The sequence below is a fragment of the Aristolochia californica genome, unplaced genomic scaffold, assembly GCF_029961685.1.
Source record: "Aristolochia californica isolate CCGP_79_NKW_82.1479 unplaced genomic scaffold, dmAriCali1.0.hap1 SCAF_10, whole genome shotgun sequence".
Taxonomy (NCBI): Eukaryota; Viridiplantae; Streptophyta; class Magnoliopsida; order Piperales; family Aristolochiaceae; genus Aristolochia; species Aristolochia californica.
Window position 1 is genome coordinate 28,526,658 of NW_027181771.1, and position 18,933 is coordinate 28,545,590.

General features: G+C 36.0%; 2 protein-coding genes across 2 annotated transcripts; one reads left to right on the forward strand and one right to left on the reverse strand.

Annotated features, from left to right (window-relative positions):
* The first annotated feature begins 3,589 nt into the window (after positions 1 to 3,589).
* Positions 3,590 to 9,242, forward strand: LOC137941922 (protein FAR1-RELATED SEQUENCE 5-like). Its single transcript, XM_068787539.1, has 5 exons — positions 3,590 to 3,845; positions 5,498 to 8,206; positions 8,360 to 8,432; positions 8,651 to 8,825; positions 8,931 to 9,242. The coding sequence occupies exons 2-3, from the start codon at positions 5,519 to 5,521 to the stop codon at positions 8,429 to 8,431; spliced, it is 2,760 nt and encodes a 919-aa protein (XP_068643640.1). The 5' UTR covers positions 3,590 to 3,845; positions 5,498 to 5,518; the 3' UTR covers position 8,432; positions 8,651 to 8,825; positions 8,931 to 9,242.
* A 9,031-nt stretch (positions 9,243 to 18,273) lies between these two features.
* On the reverse strand, positions 18,274 to 18,663 carry LOC137943043 (transcription factor MYBS1-like). The gene has a single exon (XM_068788740.1). The coding sequence runs from the start codon at positions 18,661 to 18,663 to the stop codon at positions 18,274 to 18,276; it is 390 nt and encodes a 129-aa protein (XP_068644841.1).
* Positions 18,664 to 18,933: the final 270 nt, after the last annotated feature.

Sequence of the window (18,933 nt, forward strand, 5' to 3'; positions counted from 1 at the left end):
TTTTAAAATTTTACAATGATAGAGGTTACATGCATAAACTTTTAGCACTTAAGACTCCACAACAAAGTCGAGAAGTTGAAAGGAAAAATAAAACTCTCTAAGAAATTAGTAGAATTATGTTAAATGAGTTCAATATCCCAAAATATTGTTGGGATGGGACTATCAACACTAGCTGCTATATAGAAAATAGAGTTTACCTAAGACCATCATTAGGAAAAGAAATCCCATATGAATTCTAGAATGGCAAAGCACCCAATATTGGTTACTTTAGAGTGTTTGGTTGTAAGTGCAACCTTATAAGCACAAAAAATCACTTGAACAAATTCTACTCAAAATCACATGGAGTGATCTTCAGGGGCTACTCAAATAAGAGTAAGGCTTATAAGGTATTTAATATAAGAACCCAAACAATAGATGAGTCCATCCATATTAAGTTTGACAAAAGTGATCCTAAAAAGTCACGTCCTGTTGAAGATAGTAGTTACGATGATGAAGATTTGCATGAAGCACAAAAGAAACAATAAGCAATAAATCTAGGAAGAGAAGAAGAAGTTGAAGAAGATCTCCATGATCAGCCTATTTCAAGTCCTAGAATAGAAGTCACCCAAGATCTTCCTAAGGCCTAGAAATGCAAGTTTGCACATCCCCTTGAACAAGTCATAATATCATAGTTTAAAGTTAAAACTCCAATTCAATTAAAACTGGAAATCATGGAAATTACAAGTCTAACTTATGACATACATACATAAATAATTTTCAAGAAGATGTCTCATGTTTATACAATAACATCAGATCAAATAAGGTTTTTTTATTACATCTCATCATGCCATATTTTTAGCTATTTTTCCTTCAATCTGTTTGCTTGTTGACAATCTTAAGGCAAATTTTTAGTTGAACACACTTCCTTGTCAATCTCTTTGTTCTATAATCTCTTGATAAACCTTCTTAAAAGTTTTAGGTCTAGATCAACCCCCATAAGATAGTTCTATATAGTACACATTTCTAATACATTATTCCCCTAAGTTTTAATTGAATAATTAGACTCTACCTTGAAAATGGGAAATATTTTCTTTAATATTCTTGATGTCCTTACAATTGCATTCTGCAATTGGGCATGTTTATGATTAAATATCTCTTCAAAAATTTTGGTACCACAAACTAAATACTCCTTAATGTGATAACATTTGCCTTGATATGGTGCAAGAAAGCAAACTCTTAACATAAACTCTACATCCACTATATAATATATATCTAAGGGCAAATAATTAAGTTATTACAATTAAATTACTAAAAATTATTAATATTGTTTAGAAATTACCTTTAGGTACAAACAATTTGTGTATTTCTCTTGTCAATGCATTAATCAAAATACTTGAATTAGATGCACCTCCTTCCCAACCAGCCAAAACATATGTGAACCTCATATCAAATATTCATGCAACCAACACATTTTGTGTTGGATGCTCCTTTCATCCTCGATACTTTGATAGATCTTCTATTGGTTATTTCACACAAATATGTGGACCATTAATACCTCCTACACAATCCTTAAAGTACAACCAAAATTTATTGTTATTTTTTTTTTTTCTAGCGAAGCTTCTAATCCATCAGGTTGTTTGAAAAATATTGCCTTTAAGGATATTACTGCTTGGAGGACATGATGGAAGTGAAGACTAATAGTTTCTCTTGAACAAAAGAAGTCAAATTTTACTGGACAATTCTTCCAATTATGGCCAAGTACATAAAGGAATCTTGTAACTTGCTCCTCTGTGGTACTTTACATAGTATCCTTAAGATGACTTGTCTCCCTTAAGAGTTGACATATCTTCCAATTACATCAACCCCCATGCATAGTTGCTCTTGACAGTCGATGTCATGTGAATAGGTAAGCCACTCCATTAGTTCGTCTATCACTATTACTTCCTTCCAAGATTGGTTCGTCAAAAAAAATTTTATAATACCATATTGTTGCATGACATTCAATATATGCCACTCTCATGGCTCCATAAACTGCAACGGCCTTTCTTTTTATATTCCCATTATCTTTACAATTCATCCTTTAGGACACTATATTTAGCAAATGAAAGAACAAAATACAAATATGCATTAGAAAAAGGTACCTTGGAAGTTGTAAGTTAAAATAAAACATCTAACTATACATAACTATGCTTGCAACATCTCAATGCTAAGTTGACTCTCACATTTATTTTGGCTAAGTAAAAATAAACAAAAAAATATTTTTGAAAGTAATTGCAAGTTTTATATTTCCATACAATTCACCATAACATTTATTCTAGGTAATGGAACTTAATCAAATTTAGAATGATCAATAGCATTAACTAGTTCATGAGACATGATAGAAGAAGGGTGATAAATCGTATAGAGTATACATACAAAATGAGAAAATAAGCTAGTAGCACTAGCCAAAAAGAGTAGCAAAGTTGGGATATTTAGCTTAATATGGGCAAGAAAAGTGATCATAAATACATACAAAATAGCTTTGGGTTGGACATGTATGTTGTACAATTTTATAGAAAATTTAAAATAAAAAAATAAATGCCATTTAAAATCGTTTTAATAACAATGCCATCATTTTGTTTATGTCACATCATCCTCTTAAAAAATTATCTAGGAAAGACAGAAGAATCTGTCTCTTGGTTCATTTGACCTATCTTCTAACACATTATCAATTTACTGACTTTCTGGTGTCTATAGGTTTCTCACCTTCACATCATAAGTGAAAAGTAAGCATCTCACTTGAATAAGCTATTTGAACTTGTGTTACAAGAAATTGACCCCTTCAGAGGTTGAATACTTTTGGCACCAAAACTAAGTTTTCAATCAACCTTATGATCCATTATAAAACTTAACACTCCCTTGTGGAATTTTCTTTGTCTGTTTTAACAACTATTTGTTCCTTCCTCCAAAATTTTATCTGTGGACTAACATATGAAAAAAGGTATAACCATCAACCCAATGGATAGTAGAAGAACATCATCACATTAAAAATGCAAGTGAAAGGAATGTAATGCAACTGCAACTGGGAGGATTTGGTTTGTGTTACATTCAGCCAATTGGTTGTCAATTTGGGAGTCAGGTTCCATCAACCCAATGGATAGTGCCATTCCTTCAAACTGAAAGAGCAGAAGTAGAAAGGAATGACAAAAATCAAAACCAAATCAAGATGGCAGAGCTTCCTGCCAGCATCTCCTCCTTCGAGTGTGACAATTTTTCCATCGATCAAAGAGAGCAGTGCCTTTCTCCCATCCGTTTTCCTGTGAGACAGAGATGACTCTATCCTCATCAGTTATCACCGATGAAAATTGTGGGAGGGAGAGAAGCGCATAAAGAAGTTGGCCGCCTGTGACAGCCGAGATGGAAGTTGGAAGCTTGATTTTTCGTTTTCCAACCGCCCAGACTAACGTGAATATATATGGGCTTCGACGGTTGAGATCTTCTGAGATCTCGCTGTCAGTAGTCTATGAGATCGTTTGAATTCCGCACCGATATAAATAATGATATTTACTGTTTAAGTACCGGTGCCCTTTTCCTAATGAAAGCCTTTTTAGCGGCTGCGAGGCTCCTTCGCCCTTCCCTTGCTCCTCACACAGATTTCCTCCCTTCCACCCCATCTGCCGAAAGCTACTGACGCTCGCACGCCAGGAAGAAGAAACAAACTGAATTCGAGTAACGTTTTCTTCTCTCCCGCCTTCTCTCTCTCTCTCTATGAACGTTTCCCCGGAGAAGATGTTGAACCGGCCGTGACCGCCATGCAAACCTAGGGTTTGTTGTAGAACAAGTTCACTCCTTCTCTTTCTGACTTTCACTGTCGTCTGTTATCAAAAGTAAGTAAGATTCATGGCGGTCAACACGTTTTTACTCTGAATTTTGCTCCTCTCGCGTTGAAGTAGAGCTTTGCGTGCCTTCGATTTTACACGCGTCGGTACTATCGAAAATTGTCCTGTAATTTGATACGATTGATATGGTGTCTTGCGGTGATTGCGACATTCTTTCTGAGCTTGCACCTAGCATTCTTAATGGTTCAGGAAGCTTTCAAATTCTTATGATGTTTCGTGAACTGTCTTCGCCTTTTTCACCTTCCGGAGCTGCTGTTTGAAACTCGATGGCGCATCACACATAGAAGAATATTGCCACTTTTCATGGGTCTATGGCGAGTTACCATTTGAATTAAGGATGGTAATTACTGAGGCTGCGAACTGCAACTATTTGTGTCTCGCTTTGTGCTTTTCAGTCTTCCAAAATTGACCAGAAAAAAAACGTAGTTTCGGCTTCCCCTTATCTCTGATGGCATTCCTGAAGGCTTAAACCGGATACTGCTGCAGTATCAATAGAATGACCAATTAAAAGCAAAATGATTGCTTTGAAGCTCAAACTTAATTTTAGTGGGAAACTAATGCTTGTTCCGAAATCACAAGTTTTTTTTTTTTTTTTTTTTTTCTAAATAATTAGTCACCTAAGGAAAGAGAAAGTGAAAGTTTATTCCAATGTGTTTTACTTTTTTACAGGGAACATGATTATTTTTGTTAGTGTATATATGTCAAAGTTGCCTTAGACAAGGTGTTTATACTTAACCTTTTATTTAAAATTTAAGGTTTAGTTGAAGGATAGCATTTAATCATTTTATAAAGAAAGTGAAATGCCTCCCCCTTGTTCTATACATAAATAGGGTGATTCACTTTCTATACATTAATGCATTTTTGGAAACATCTTTTAGGGAATCCACTCTCTCACAAGATCTTTTATGCACTAATAGAAAAAAAAAAAAAAAAGTATTGCTTGGTGGTATGGTTCTTCTGTTTCCTTCAAGTCAATGCAGTTATTCTCAGTCATTTTTTATTTTTTAGGTGGCAGAAAAAATAAATGAGGTCGTGGGCTTTCCTGTATTCTGAATTTATCGGGAAGATTGAATCCTGAATAAACTTTCAGGCTTTAATGAGCAGTTTGAGTGGAAGAATAGATAATTAGAAGTGCTCTGTTGTATTTTGCCTTTTGAAAAACTGCTAAAAAGCTCAAAAGTTGCTTTGTTGTTGGGATTTCTAGAAGTATATCTGAACCTTGAAAGTATTGCAAGCATCTGAAACTGCTTCTAGACTCATGGTAGCAAGCTGTTTCAAAACAATATGTAAATTTGTCGAAGTAATAAGAAATTTCTGTGCATTTGGCAATAAGAGCTTCACCGTGCTTCAACAACAAAAAGGTTTTTTTAATAAATCTTTTATTTTGTACAGTTTTATCATGCTTACAGGTGAATTGTCTGCTATTTATGATTAGTTTGACAAAGCTTACTATATTTCATGTGCATGGAGCTGTTACTGAAAAATAAATGTGCAGGGAGCAGTTCAGATCAGTATAGTTCATACCTGTTATATGTGCAACTTTTTTCTACCTGATATGTTAAAATTCATGTATGCTATGATTGAGTTCTTTCTACTAGACTACAGTAGGGAACTTTGACACAAGTTTTATGTTTTCACAGATTGGGATTGTCTATGTTGACATGGAAAGTGTTGAAGCTATGATGGGTGTAGAGGTTGAATCTCAAGTATGTGGAATTGAACTTGAAGATAATTTGCTGTCTGTGACAACAGAGTTTGAACACCAAGTGGGTGTCAATGGAATTGAAGACAATTTACAAGATAATATGATAATTCCATTTGATGGAGATTCTAATATTGAACCATGTTTGGGCTTGGAGTTTGAGACTGAAGAAGCTGCTTATGCTTTTTATAGTGAATATGCCAGGCGTGTGGGTTTTTTCATTCGTAAGAAGTCTACACGTTATTCCAGACGCGACAAAACATTAATTGCAACCCAGTATGTATGTTCCAAAGAAGGATACAAAAGAAGTTGTGAAACTGTCAAGAATCCTAGAGCAAACACACGGGAAGGCTGCAGGGCGATGATTCGAGTTAAGAAAATGGATTCTGGAAAATGGGTTGTTCATGTTGTTGAAAAAGACCATAATCATGCACTAGTAGGTCCCATCAATGTTTATTACCTTCAAACTGCCAGAAACAAACTGGGAAGTGAACCTCATACTGGAGCCACTAAAATTGAAGAAAATTATGTTGATGAGGAACCTGCTGGATTGGAAGATGTAAAGGTAGAGCTCTTTGTGGGTATGGAGTTTGAATCTGAAGAGTCTTCATTTTTGTTTTACAAGGAATATGCAAGACGAGTTGGCTTTGGCATTCGCAAAAGGTCCACCCGTTATTCAAAGCGTAGCAGAACATTGATAGCCACACAATATGTCTGTTCTAAAGAGGGTTTCAAGCAAATAAACGAGACAGTCAAGCACCCACGACCAAACACAAGGGAAGGTTGCAAGGCAATGGTAAAGGTAAAGAGAATAGAGTCTGGGAAATGGGTCATACATTTTGTTGAGAAAGAACATAGCCATGATCTAGAAAGTCCAAACAATATGCAGATTGTTGGATCATACAGGAAACTGCAACCAGTTGCCAATAAAGTTCAACTTAATCAATCCCTTGCTTTGGCATTGCGACCTAAAAAGACAAGATCAAGTGGAGTCAGCAATAATCATGTCACTGAGCAAGATAAGGAAAATTATAGTTGTCAAATGCGAGAATTGACATTTGCTAGAGGAGATGTAAAAGCTCTTATTGAGTATTTCATTCGTAAACAATCTGAAAATCCATCTTTCTTTTATGCAGTTGAGATTGATGGTGAAGAACACATAAGAAACGTTGTCTGGGTTGATCCCAAATCTCGGATGGCCTATACTCACTTTGGTGATGTAGTTACATTTGACACCACTTATGTGACAAACAAATATCAAGTGCCATTTGCTCCATTTGTTGGGGTCAACCATCATGGGCAGTCTGTCTTGCTTGGCTGTGCACTTCTCACTGATCAAACTGTTTCATCTATTACTTGGGTGTTTCAGACCTGGCTTGCAGCAATGTCAGGGCATCAACCAAGATCAATAATTACTGAACAAGATGGAGCCCTACAATCAGCAGTTGCAAAAGTTTTTCCAGGAACCCATCATTGTTTCTCTATGTGGCATATTCAAGAGGAGGTTCTGTATAAATTGAGTCAATCATGTTCAGTGAAAGGGAACTTCAGGGAGGAGTTTGATAAATGTGTCTACCAAACTGACACAACTGATGAGTTTGATTCTAAGTGGGCATCACTACTCCATAAATTTGATCTGGGGGAAAATGAATGGCTTCAACTATTCTATGAAGATCGTCGACATTGGGTCCCTGTATACTTGAATGATTCCTTTCTTGCAGGATTGTCTACAACTGAACAAAATGAGAACCTAGGTTCCTTCTTTGATGGTTTTGTGAGAGCTAAGGCTTCCATAAAGGAGTTCATTGACCAATATGATATTGCTCTGCAAAGTCAATATGAGAAAGAATGTTTTGCCGATGCTGAGACATTCAACACCAAACCCTGTTTCATGACAGCATCACCTTTAGAGAAACATGCAGCAGATGTCTATACTGCAGAAATATTCAAAAAATTTCAGTATGAGATTTGCCAAACTCTAGGTTATTGTGCTTTGAAGACCAAAGAGGATGGGGAAACCATTACATATATGGTGAGAAAATTTGGTGAGATAAAGACATACACTGTAGCATTAAACCTTTCTGAAGTGAGAGTTAGTTGTAGCTGTCATATGTTTGAATTCACAGGAATTCTTTGTCGACATGCATTGAGAGTCTTCATTCTGGCCAGTATATTTACAATTCCACCTCCGTATATTTTGACACGTTGGACAAAGAACCCCTGGAATGGGCTGGTGTTGAATGATCTTCCATCTAAAGCACAAGGCATTGGAGCTGAGGGTATGGTTTGCCGCTATAATGATCTATGTAAAAAATCACTTAAGATGGCAGAAGTTGGTGCATTGTCTGCTGAAGCGTATAACATGGCATTGCATGCTTTACAAGATTCTTTAGAGAAAGCTATAGCTGCAAGTGATTCACTGGCTTGGTCTGCACAACCTGACACTCTGGCTACGAATCATCAATCAAATGTTTCTCTGGCAAATCTAGTAGTTAATAATGATATAGAAGGGCAACCACCATCCAAGAAGTTAAAAACAGAGTTTACAAAATGCCCATTGAGGACCAGTACTAGGACATGTAGTGCATGTAAGAATTGCACTCACAACATATGTATTTGTGAGGAGCCTATTGAATCCATAGAGATGGTATGAAAGTTCTGATCTTGCACTTGCTAAATTCTGATTTTTGTTGATTAGCTATCAGGGTTGATTTTATCTTTCACAAAAGAAGGGTTGTTTTTATTGATTGAAGAAAAGGTTGTATTTATCAATTGCACTGACTTCCTTTACGTCTTTCAGGAACGGCTAAATTTGCCATTATCAGTTTCAGCAAGTAAGAGTAGCAGTGAAGATAACATCTCAAATGGATGAGGTACACTCTTGTAGTCAACCCAAAGCAGCTGAGTCTTACATATTAAGATTTAAGTTTCTGCATGCTGTAAATTAATGCAGACGGTTATCCCTAGTTCATTTTTACCAAACCTTCACCTTCTTTGATATCACAGATAAAAGTAATTTGAGAGTTCTGCGATATCACACTTTCTTATCATTTGGAGCTCTGCAGTGAAAATTGATGAAATTGCATTACAGGTTCCAGGGTCGGTGAAGCTTCCGCTTCTTTATCCTTTGATATGCACTCAGAGCACAATGGATTAGAGCACAATCTGCAGTTTTATCTATTGAATTGCATGCATCTCTTGAGTTTCGGGGCCTAGCAAGCAAAATTCCATTAATAAGCCATTTTATGAACATTGTCTTTTCACAGGTAGATGATCCTCTTATAGCCTTGCTAAATTTTACTGTAGTGTTTCTACACTTGGTTTTTGGTTGATATAGATATATTCCTGACTATCTTCACTCTGCTTTGCAGAAGAATGGCATTCACTATCTGTTTTCCAGGTTCTGGTGATGTAGTGATGGATTAGCTGCTCACTCTTCTGAAAGATAACTTGAGGATTACTTTATGAAACATATTGAGAGTCAGTTGTTTGTAAATTATTTAAATGACGCATTCGAGTCAATTTTCTTTCCTTTGTATGCAAAATTTGAGGTCAGTGTTTCACCAAGTCTTGGGTTTCAAGATGTCATCGAATGCATCGTTAAGCTGTATGTCTTGTATATAGATAAAGCCTTGATGTTATATGGAAGTCTGGCTTTCTTCTGTAGAAATATTTAATACAAAACCGTGGTTGTTGACTCGTTGTAAACTCCTTGCTGTTACTCTTATGTTATGTTGAATAATCATGACACATCATATTGTTAATTGGAACAGGAAGAGAATGGGGACTAGGATGGTTCATGTCAGGTAATATTCTCATTGTTTTTCTTTTCCTCATGAATATAGATATTTATGAAGGTATACTAGTGGTGCACGAAGCAGAACTAAAATAGGAATCCAGTTGTTATGGGAATTATCCTTTGGCATGCAGGATTGCAAAGTGTTACCACCGTCTTCAATCCTTTCTTCACTGCCTTGGTATGAGGTTTTACAAAGCCTTTTCTCTAGTTTGATCTTTTCTCAATTGTTTTTCCATCTCAGATTTTTTTTTCCTACTTTTATTGAGCTTTGAACTGTTAGAAGAAAACAAAATAACGGAAAATAATTTGTCCTTTGACCATTTCTGTACTATTGTAAATAGATCTCTTCGACTGGTTTTCTTGTTTGTGTTACAGTAGGAAATTACTTGAAAATTGATTGCAATGTTGGTGCCTATACCTGACGCAAAAGAAAAATTCTTATAAAATTTAACTGGTATGGTACCCTTAAAACATCATGTAAATACACAAAAAATATATTACTAGGGGTGTTAGTGGCAGCAAATCTGATCAAACAAACAAGCACAAGAATAATAGAACCAAAAAAAAAAAAATGATATTTAGATGCTGTTTTGGCCTAGAAAATGGAGACTGATTGCAAAGGGGAGAGTAGTCACAAGATGCTATGACAAGACAAGGTGGTGAGAGGGGGCTAGTGGCAGAGGATTGACTTAGGGCTTTATGTTTTTTTCCTACTGTTTCTTATAAGGTCAATAAGAAACTTAAAAAAACCAAAAAGAATTGAATAAACAAAAAACTGTCTATCTTCGCTTTTTCCAATTTTCCCAATGTTACAAACATAACAAATTGTTTTTGTTTTTGTTTAGATTTAGGCCTCTGTTGATCATGTTCTGGGGCCTAGGGATTTTCATGTTTCTCTGAATCTCAAACAACTAGGTGCATGTTAAGGTTTCACTACTCACTCTTGCAGTTTGAGGAACACAAGAAATCAACATCTCCATCTCCATCTCCAAGATTCCACAAAATATAAATCATTCTTGAGGTCAAACAAAAAGGCAACTTACCAAGCTGAGAGAGCATTGATTGTAAAAACTTTTTTTTTTTTTTTTTGCAGTTTCGTATGGAAAGAAAAGTGAGGAATGCCTTATTGAACATTTCAACTCATAGACAAAAACTAAACAAAGGTCCTTGATGGTGCATTTTTGCTCTGTTAGTATGAGAGCCAAGAATAGAAAATTTATTGATTTGTGCTCCAACATATTCATGACAATCAATAAAGGCTAGTTTTACAAAATGAAAGGAAATCAAATGGGTTGAAGTAAGAAGAGTTTAATCATATCTACACAATTTTCTCTGGTATAACCTAATAGCTACTTTAAATGAATTGATTCAACTTCAACTCATCTTTGGGTATTAGTGTAGACGAGTTCAAGTGCATTGGAAAACAGATTCCAGTGTTAGTGCCCCCAAATGAAAAGTAGGATATAAACAAGAGAATGAGTAACCTTTTATAATATATTTAAATAGAACATATACATAAACAGATAATTAACCAAAATAAACATGGTTACTACACTTATAAGTGATTTAACATGTAGTATTAGAATATATTAATATCCTAATTAATAAAAATCTATATTATATTACTTAATGATTATAGTTTATTATAAATCAATACAATAATTATGTGTGATTAGAATAAATTATTATAAAGTAAATAAATAAAAATAAAAAATAACATAAGCGAATATAATAAATAAATAAATTATTTTTTAATAACATAAGATATGTTTTAACATTAAAAACCACTAATTTAATACAATAATAAAAAATAATATAATAAATATATATATATATATATATATATTTATCAATAACATAATATATATTTTTATATATTATTAATTAATAATATATTATCACAAAATTTAAAACTATTGGTTTAATTAATTATAGCAATGGGATAATTAAACCAAAATAATTTATCAAATATTTATTTTAACAATATTTTTATTATGACTATTAAATCACTAATTTAATATAGTAATTATAAAATGAATTTTTTTGCAGGGGAAGGAGCAACGTGCGTCCCGCACTTCAAGTGATCGATTCGCAAAATAGCTCCGAATCTAAATTCCCTGCTTTTTGCTTGAGCGAATGAATTGACGTGATTCAGTTGAAGTGGAATTCATTCTACACTAAGGGGGGGTTAGTCCACAATGAAGTGGAAATGAAGTGAAAAATTGAATTGAAGTGAGATGAATTGCTGCCACTTCAATTCATGTTTGGGTGTTAGTATAGACGAGTTCAAGTGGCTGGAAAACAGATTCCAGTGTTAGTGCCCCTAAATGAAAAATATGATATAAAAAAGAGAATAAGTAACATTTTATAATATACTTAAATAGAACATATACCTAAACATATAATTAACAAAAATAAACGTGGTTACTACACTTATAAGTGATTTAACGTGTAGTATTAGAATATATTAATATCCTAATTAATGAAAAATTATATTATATTACTTAATGATTATAATTTATTATAAATTAAAACAATAATTATGGTTTAATTAATTATAAAAATTGGATAATTAAACCAATTAATGATTACAGTTTATTATAAATTAATATACTAATTACGTGTGAATAAAATAAATTATTTAAAATAAAAAAATTAAAAATAACATAAATGAATATAATAAATAAATAAATTATTCTGTAATAACATAAGATATAGTTTAACATTAAAACTCATTATTTTAATAAAAATAAATAAATATATAATAAATAAATAAATATATTAATTTTTCAATAACATAATATATATTTTAAATATTATTATTTAATAATATATTAACAAAAAATAAAGGTTTAATTAATTGGATAATTAAACCGAAGATGTTTAATTTTTCCTAATTTAGGAAAAATTAAATATCGTCTTCGTCTTCCTCTGTGGCGATCTTGGCAACGGCGACGGCAGCGGGCAACGGCGATGGCGGCGGGCAACGACGACGGAGGCGACGCTCCGACGGTGGGCCGAGAGAGAAGAGAAGCCAGGAGGCCAAGGGGCTCTGGCCTCCCGTGCTCTGCGACGGAGGTCGAGAGAGGGAGGAAGGAAGGCCGACGGGGGGGAGAGGCGGAAAGAGAGGGAGGCCGAAGGGCTCTGGCCTCCCGTGCTCTGCGACGAAGGTCGAGAGAGGGAGGAAGGAAGGCCGACGGGGGGGGGGGGGCGGAAAGAGAGGGAGGCCGAGGGGCTCTGCGACAGAGCCTCCCGTGCTCTGCGACGGAGGTGGGGGCAGAGGGAGGACGGTCGACGGGGGTGGGGGCAGAGGGAAGAGAGGGAGGCCGAAGGGGCTCTGCGTCTGGAGAGGTTGACGAGAAGGGGGAGGGGAAGAAGCAACGTGCGTCGCGCGTGGAAAGCAGATGATTTGCAAAATAGGTAGGAAACAACTTTCCCCCGTTTTTGCCTGAGCGAATGAAATGGTGTTATCTCACTTTAATTCAAGTCATTCTAGACTAATGCCATAAATGGGATGAACTAAGTAATGCGGGGGTAATTCATTCCATTTCATTGTGGACTAACCCCCCCTAACCCCTTAATCTAATGAACTAAGTAATGCGGGAATAATTCATCTCACTTCATTTGGACTAACCCCCCCTATTGCATGACACTTCTCCATTTCAAAGTAACTGATCTTATACTAAGGGCCCTATTCCTTTATCGACTGTGCAAGAGCAGCTTTAATCTCATCAATTACCTATAGAATAAACAGGTTAAATATATATGAGAAACCTAATATTTGATGCTTCAAAATTGCTTTCAGTACTGCAATCAATCCTAAGTACAAAACTTGGAATCAGGATGAACAACTAACACTGAAGTAGAAGAGAGGAGCAAACGCCTCAGAATTTTACCCCATCTGGGATTTGATAATTTAGATTGATTTTCAATCTCGGTATAATGAGTAGGTAGAAAGAGCGAATAGAAAGAGGCGTTAAAAGCCGAGAGATTCATGCAATATTCATCAATGAGAAACCATTGATATCATTGGGTTTGAAGCTTCTAGTCGACAGATTTTCGTTGGATTATATCTGTGGTCGACTGTGTGGCCTTGCTTGTCGTTCTGGAGAGATGGTTTTATATGGAACTAGGCGGATGCTTGCGAGCAGCTAAGAAAGAACTGCGATGAGGCCAAGGAATTGCGATGCGCATACTTAATATTCTCCTGTCCTTGAAGCTAACCTTTTAACCTTTTCATCGTTTTTATATAGAATTAAATACATCTTTAGTCTCTCCAGTTCTTTTTCACCTATGCATAATGATGTGTGTTACCAATGTGGAGCCAATGACTATTATACATTTGAGTGTTCAGTTGGAAGATCAAACCTGAATGAGGTGAACCAAATTTAGATTCCTGAGATGGTGGGACCTAAACAAATTTGGATACCCAAAGTCATTTGATCTTCAAACAAGGAGTGAATTCTCCATCCCAAGCTATATAGTATATAATAATCACCTAAATAGTTTGTGAGACATGAATTGTGCAAATTGAACTCTAAATTTGATGTTCATATCATTTTGGAAAATTCTTACATGGGACTTGGTTTTGAGGATTAATTCATTAATAATTTCATCATTTATCCTTAGATACCAACCCATCCTTGTCTAGTTTATGTAAAATTGGAAATTCTATGAAAATCAAAATTTTATATAAACTAGCACTTCAGAAACCATTTGCTTAAGCAATAGATATCATTGGTCAATGGCATGTCAAAGAAAGATCATATTAGTTTCCAACCAATATGAATTTAGTTGACATATATTGGAAATGACATTGGTTGTTCTTAAGTAAGGTTGTGCATATAGTGATATGGTGATTAGTTCTGATCCATACTTCATGTTGAATTAAGTGGGTATGACTCAAGTGATTGACTCATGTCAACATAAACAGTTTTGTTGAACTTTTGGAAAAGAGAAATAATTCATTGATTTGTTTATAACTGAGTACAATGTGCCTCTATTTATAATAGAGGAAACAAGTAGAATCCGATCACAATTAAACTACCATTATCCCAGTTACACCAAAGTCTTTCCTCAAGATAAGTTCTAGAAAAATTGAACATCTGAACATAAATAGAATTCCAACATAACTAAAATACTTTTAAGCAAACATCTTTTGTGAAACCTTCTCATGGGACTTTTCTTAGACTCCACCATATTAACTTTGTTTCTATGAGACTTCTTGTTGTGAGAGTCATGTAAGACTCTTCCATACCTATTCTTCAACTTCCCCCTCAAGTTGGAGTATATAACTTTAGCTTACAATGAAAATGATTATCGGTCTTCTAGAAAAAAAATTATATTATACTCCCTTTGAGGTAGATATTTTGGTGATATAAACTTTGATTACTACAACACGTGGAGTTCTTCATTATAGATGGTAATGGTAGATTGTAATGGTAGACCCAAAATAATGAAAATAACCACTATAATAATGAAAAGGAGACTGTAATGGTAGATCCAAAATAACTTAACAAACTAGGTGGACCAAGTATGACCTCAAGGGGATTTTTGGGGGACGATCAAATTTTTTTGAAGTTGACGATGCAGAAGATACACAAACAATACACACAAGAAAGCCAACACAAGAGAGGAGACCTCAAGCCAAATCACTTCGTGTGATCTCCCCTTGAAGTTTTTTTTTTATTGAGATTGAACTTACATAACAATCACCAAATCGGTTCCATAATTGATCTAAATTATATAACTTGAACTTGGATCCAGAATTAGACCCAATTTTGGATCTAGAGTTGGACTTGGTTTCAGACACGGGGTTGAACCCAGTTAGTTCGGAAGGAATCTTATAGTGACCCATAAAAAACAGATGGGACCATTGGTGCTTCACATGGAACAAGAGAAAAGACTGACCCTTCAATGTAGTCGCTTGTTTTTGCATCATTGATTATCATACAAGGATCTAGTATCTCAGTCCCCGCTTGAGCAGGGAAGGGTTCATGAAGCAAAGGCCCCATAACACTATATTTTGTTCTGTCTGGAATGTCAACCTGGGGGATTTTACTATCATCGGAACAATGTTTATTGATTTTGGTGTCATCTCCCAAGCTCGATAATGCTCGACCTCTCGATCTGACTTTTCTTATCCAATTTGAAGTCCCTTTTACCAGGAATGAATATGCCTCTTCATTAATCCTCTTGTTGTAGTGGGTCATATCTTTGCATGCACGAACAGAACAAGCAGATGATTTTTAAAATTTTGTCGCCAAACATGGAGTAGGAAGATCTGAAGAAGACACCAACACCTGCAACTTCATTAACTTTTATCAAGGAGGAGATTATTGTGAATTCAAGCAGTTGCAAAACTCCAACTCCGACTAAGATTCGACTACTGTAATTGAGGAGTTGTGGAGGTTTTGTAACGAGTCTTCATAAAGAAACAAAACTGCTTCCATTCTTCATGTTGTTTCATAATCAGATAACCCTTTCAAGGGTATAGTGGTAATCTTGAGAAGGTCACTCTTACTCCCTATGTGATCTTCAGCCATTAGGAATGAACTAGAAAAAAACTTTACTTATATAAGAATTGTAAATCGAGAGGGAACGACCAGAGAAGACTTGTAAAAAAACTTATGTTTGATATGAGTAATGGAAGCACCTTGAATCAAGGCAATAAGACAACCAAAAAAATATTAACCAACCCAAGATGAGGGAGACTAAGGCCAATTCAGGTTGGAACCAACTTGAAAAAAGGAGCTAACCAACTAACCAATTTGGGAAAGGAGGAAGATCTAACCCAAAAACTAAAGATGTAATCTTTGCAACAACTAATCATGCACTGAATAAGGAGAATACATGCTAGTTGAGATCAAAATATAGGTAAGGTATGTAATGCTTTCTCACTTAGGAAAGAATATTCACCAAGAAATCAAGTCAAGGATGATCTTCCTTCAATCAATCACTTTCCAAAAATAAGATAGGAAGCCTTCCTTTAGTGTCTTAGGTACCACTTCAAAAAATTAATCTCAATCTTCGACTTGCCTTAAATATTTAAATAAAGGGGATAATTGAGGAAGGTAATCAGTAAGCATACCAAGAGGGAGATCTCGGATATCATGGAGATCCTTTAAAGAAAGAACATTTCCTTCTAGCGGTTTGGCGCCAACAAATAACCCAAAGAACCAGCATTTGCTGCTTTTTTTCTTAAAAAAAATTGGTAAGTCTTTCTAATCTTGTCCTTACATGGAATACACCCAAATGAGAAGATCATGGTGTGTAAAATTATACCAAAACTCAAGAGCTCTCAATCAATTTTGTGGATCTTCTAAAGAAGGAACTTTCTTTCTATAAGTCATGCGCCAACTAATCATGCAAATCCAGCATTTTTTATTCCTTTTTTCTCTTAAAATTTTAGGAAAGAAAATCAAGAGCCAATCTTAATGATAGAATACCTTCCAACGTGAAAAAAAAATGTAATCTTTAAAAAAAATCTCTTGGACCAATGCAAACACCTTCACAAGTTCAACAAAAAATTCGAACTATGATATCAACCTTCTACCTTCAATGTAAATATAGCCTTTCAATCATAAAACATCATTGGAACATCAATGGTATAGTAAGGCTTCATTCAACAAATAAATCCACAAGCTGTATCAGTCTAAAAATTGATCTCTTTTACCAAAGATGACATGGATTAAACACATCAATATCAACCCAACTGAAGCTAATATATAAGATGTCGTAAATGTTATCTTTATAAAAGAGATATCCTTCATTGAATTGATATTTTAATCTGAGTACATGAACCTCTATTTATAATAGAGAAAACTAGTAGAGTCCAATTAAAATTAAACTACCATTGTCCCAATTACGCCCAAACTCTAACACTTAAAGATGAGTCCTAGCATAATTAAATAACTCAACATAAATAGAAGACTAATATAACTAAAACACTTTTAAACTAAGACTCTTGTAAAGCTCACTTCATCCTCTAGAAGACATCTCACACCAATAGTCCCTCTCAAGTTGGTGTGTATAGATTTCTGATGCCCAACTTGCTAAGTGAGTTGTAGAAGTTCTTGTTGCATACTACTCTTGGTCGAAGATAAAATATGTCATATATTTGTTCTTCTTGAGTGTTCCATTGGGTGCGGTCAACAGAAGTCTATTTCATGCCAGAGGCCCTCGAGATTATTCAAGATAGTCACCGGTGTCACACGTCACTAGAGATCATACACCTGGGAGGTGTCAATGCCATCAGCATACGTAGTAGCAATGTCAGTGGCTGAAACTTTGCTCAAAGTTTTAGTCATTCTCGTGGTCAACTTGACCACGAGCAAAGGAGATCAAAGGAGATCGCCTTCCAAATACCCCCAGCTTGTCTTTGCCTGAGATATACATCTCAACAACCTGGGATAGGTCCAAGTCTGGTCCAACTCGAGTCGGGTCGCGACTGAAGCTTTGCTCAAAGCTTCAGTCATTCTCATGGTCATCTCGACCACGAGAAAGGAGATCACCTTTCAAATACCCCAGCTTCTCTTTGCTTGAGATATACATCTTGACAACCTAGGATAGGTCTGACTTGAGTTCAATCTGAATCTGGTCCAGGTCGAGTCTTGTTTGGTTTGGTCTGGTCTGAGTCGAGTCTAGTCCAAGTAAAGATTTGGTCTGAGTCGAATCCAGACTGGGTTTGGTCCAGGACGAGTCTAGTCTGAATCTGTTCTAGGTCGAGTCATGTTTAGTTTGAGTTTGGTCTTAGTCGAGTCTGGTCCGAATCTGGTCTGGGTCGAGTATGGTCTAATCTGGTCTGGTTCGACTCGAGTCTTGTCTAATCTGGTTTGGTTTGAGTCGAGTCTGGTCTGAATCTGGTCCAAGTCGAGTCTTGGTCTGAGTCAAATCCAAATCGAGTCTAGTCTGGGTCAAGTTTGGTCTGGTCCGAGTCGTCGGTCTGAGTCTGAGTCGCTGGTTTTTGAAATTAAATCCCTCTCCCTAACTTTGGGCAGGTTTAATTTTGAACCCTTGTTGTCCCCTTTTCCATATTTCTGCAATCCAATAAGATATCGCATGTGCTCATCTTCCATCCAAGGAACGCCCTTCTTCCTCTCAAACTCGCCTTCCTCGTTCCTGCCACCGGAGAACGAAATCTGATTCGCCCTGACACCGCACCACTTAGAGTAGGGTGGGATCTCAATCTTTCCTAGCTCTATGATGGAGACGTCGCTGACAAGAGCGGCGTAGTGCTCTCTCACCTCCACAGGCTCTTGCCTAGCATTGTCCCGCCACCTTACCCCACCGATCAAGCGTTCCATTCAAAAACATGACCAACACCTCCTCGAACAGCTTGTCCTGCAGTCATCACCCCACCCCCGACGAGATAAACCGAAGAGAAGAGAGCACTCCTTTCGGGGAACACAGATTTGCATGTCGAAGCCAGCGAAGCGGTGCATCCTAGAAGAAGGATAGGCTCGTAAGCCTTGTACCAAAGGATTTCTGGCTCGATGAGTTCAATGGGGCAGCCATTGATCTTGATCAAACCTCTACCTCTCTTGTAGTGCGTCACCACCATTGCCAGTCTTCTT

Coding starts and splice junctions, on each gene's coding strand:
- LOC137941922 (XM_068787539.1), top strand. CDS start 5,519: ATGGAAAGTGTTGAAGCTATGATGGGTGTAGAGGTTGAATCTCAAGTA. Junction 8,207..8,359: donor CTATTGAATCCATAGAGATG/GTATGAAAGTTC, acceptor TACGTCTTTCAG/GAACGGCTAAATTTGCCATT.
- LOC137943043 (XM_068788740.1), bottom strand. CDS start 18,663: ATGGAACGCTTGATCGGTGGGGTAAGGTGGCGGGACAATGCTAGGCAA.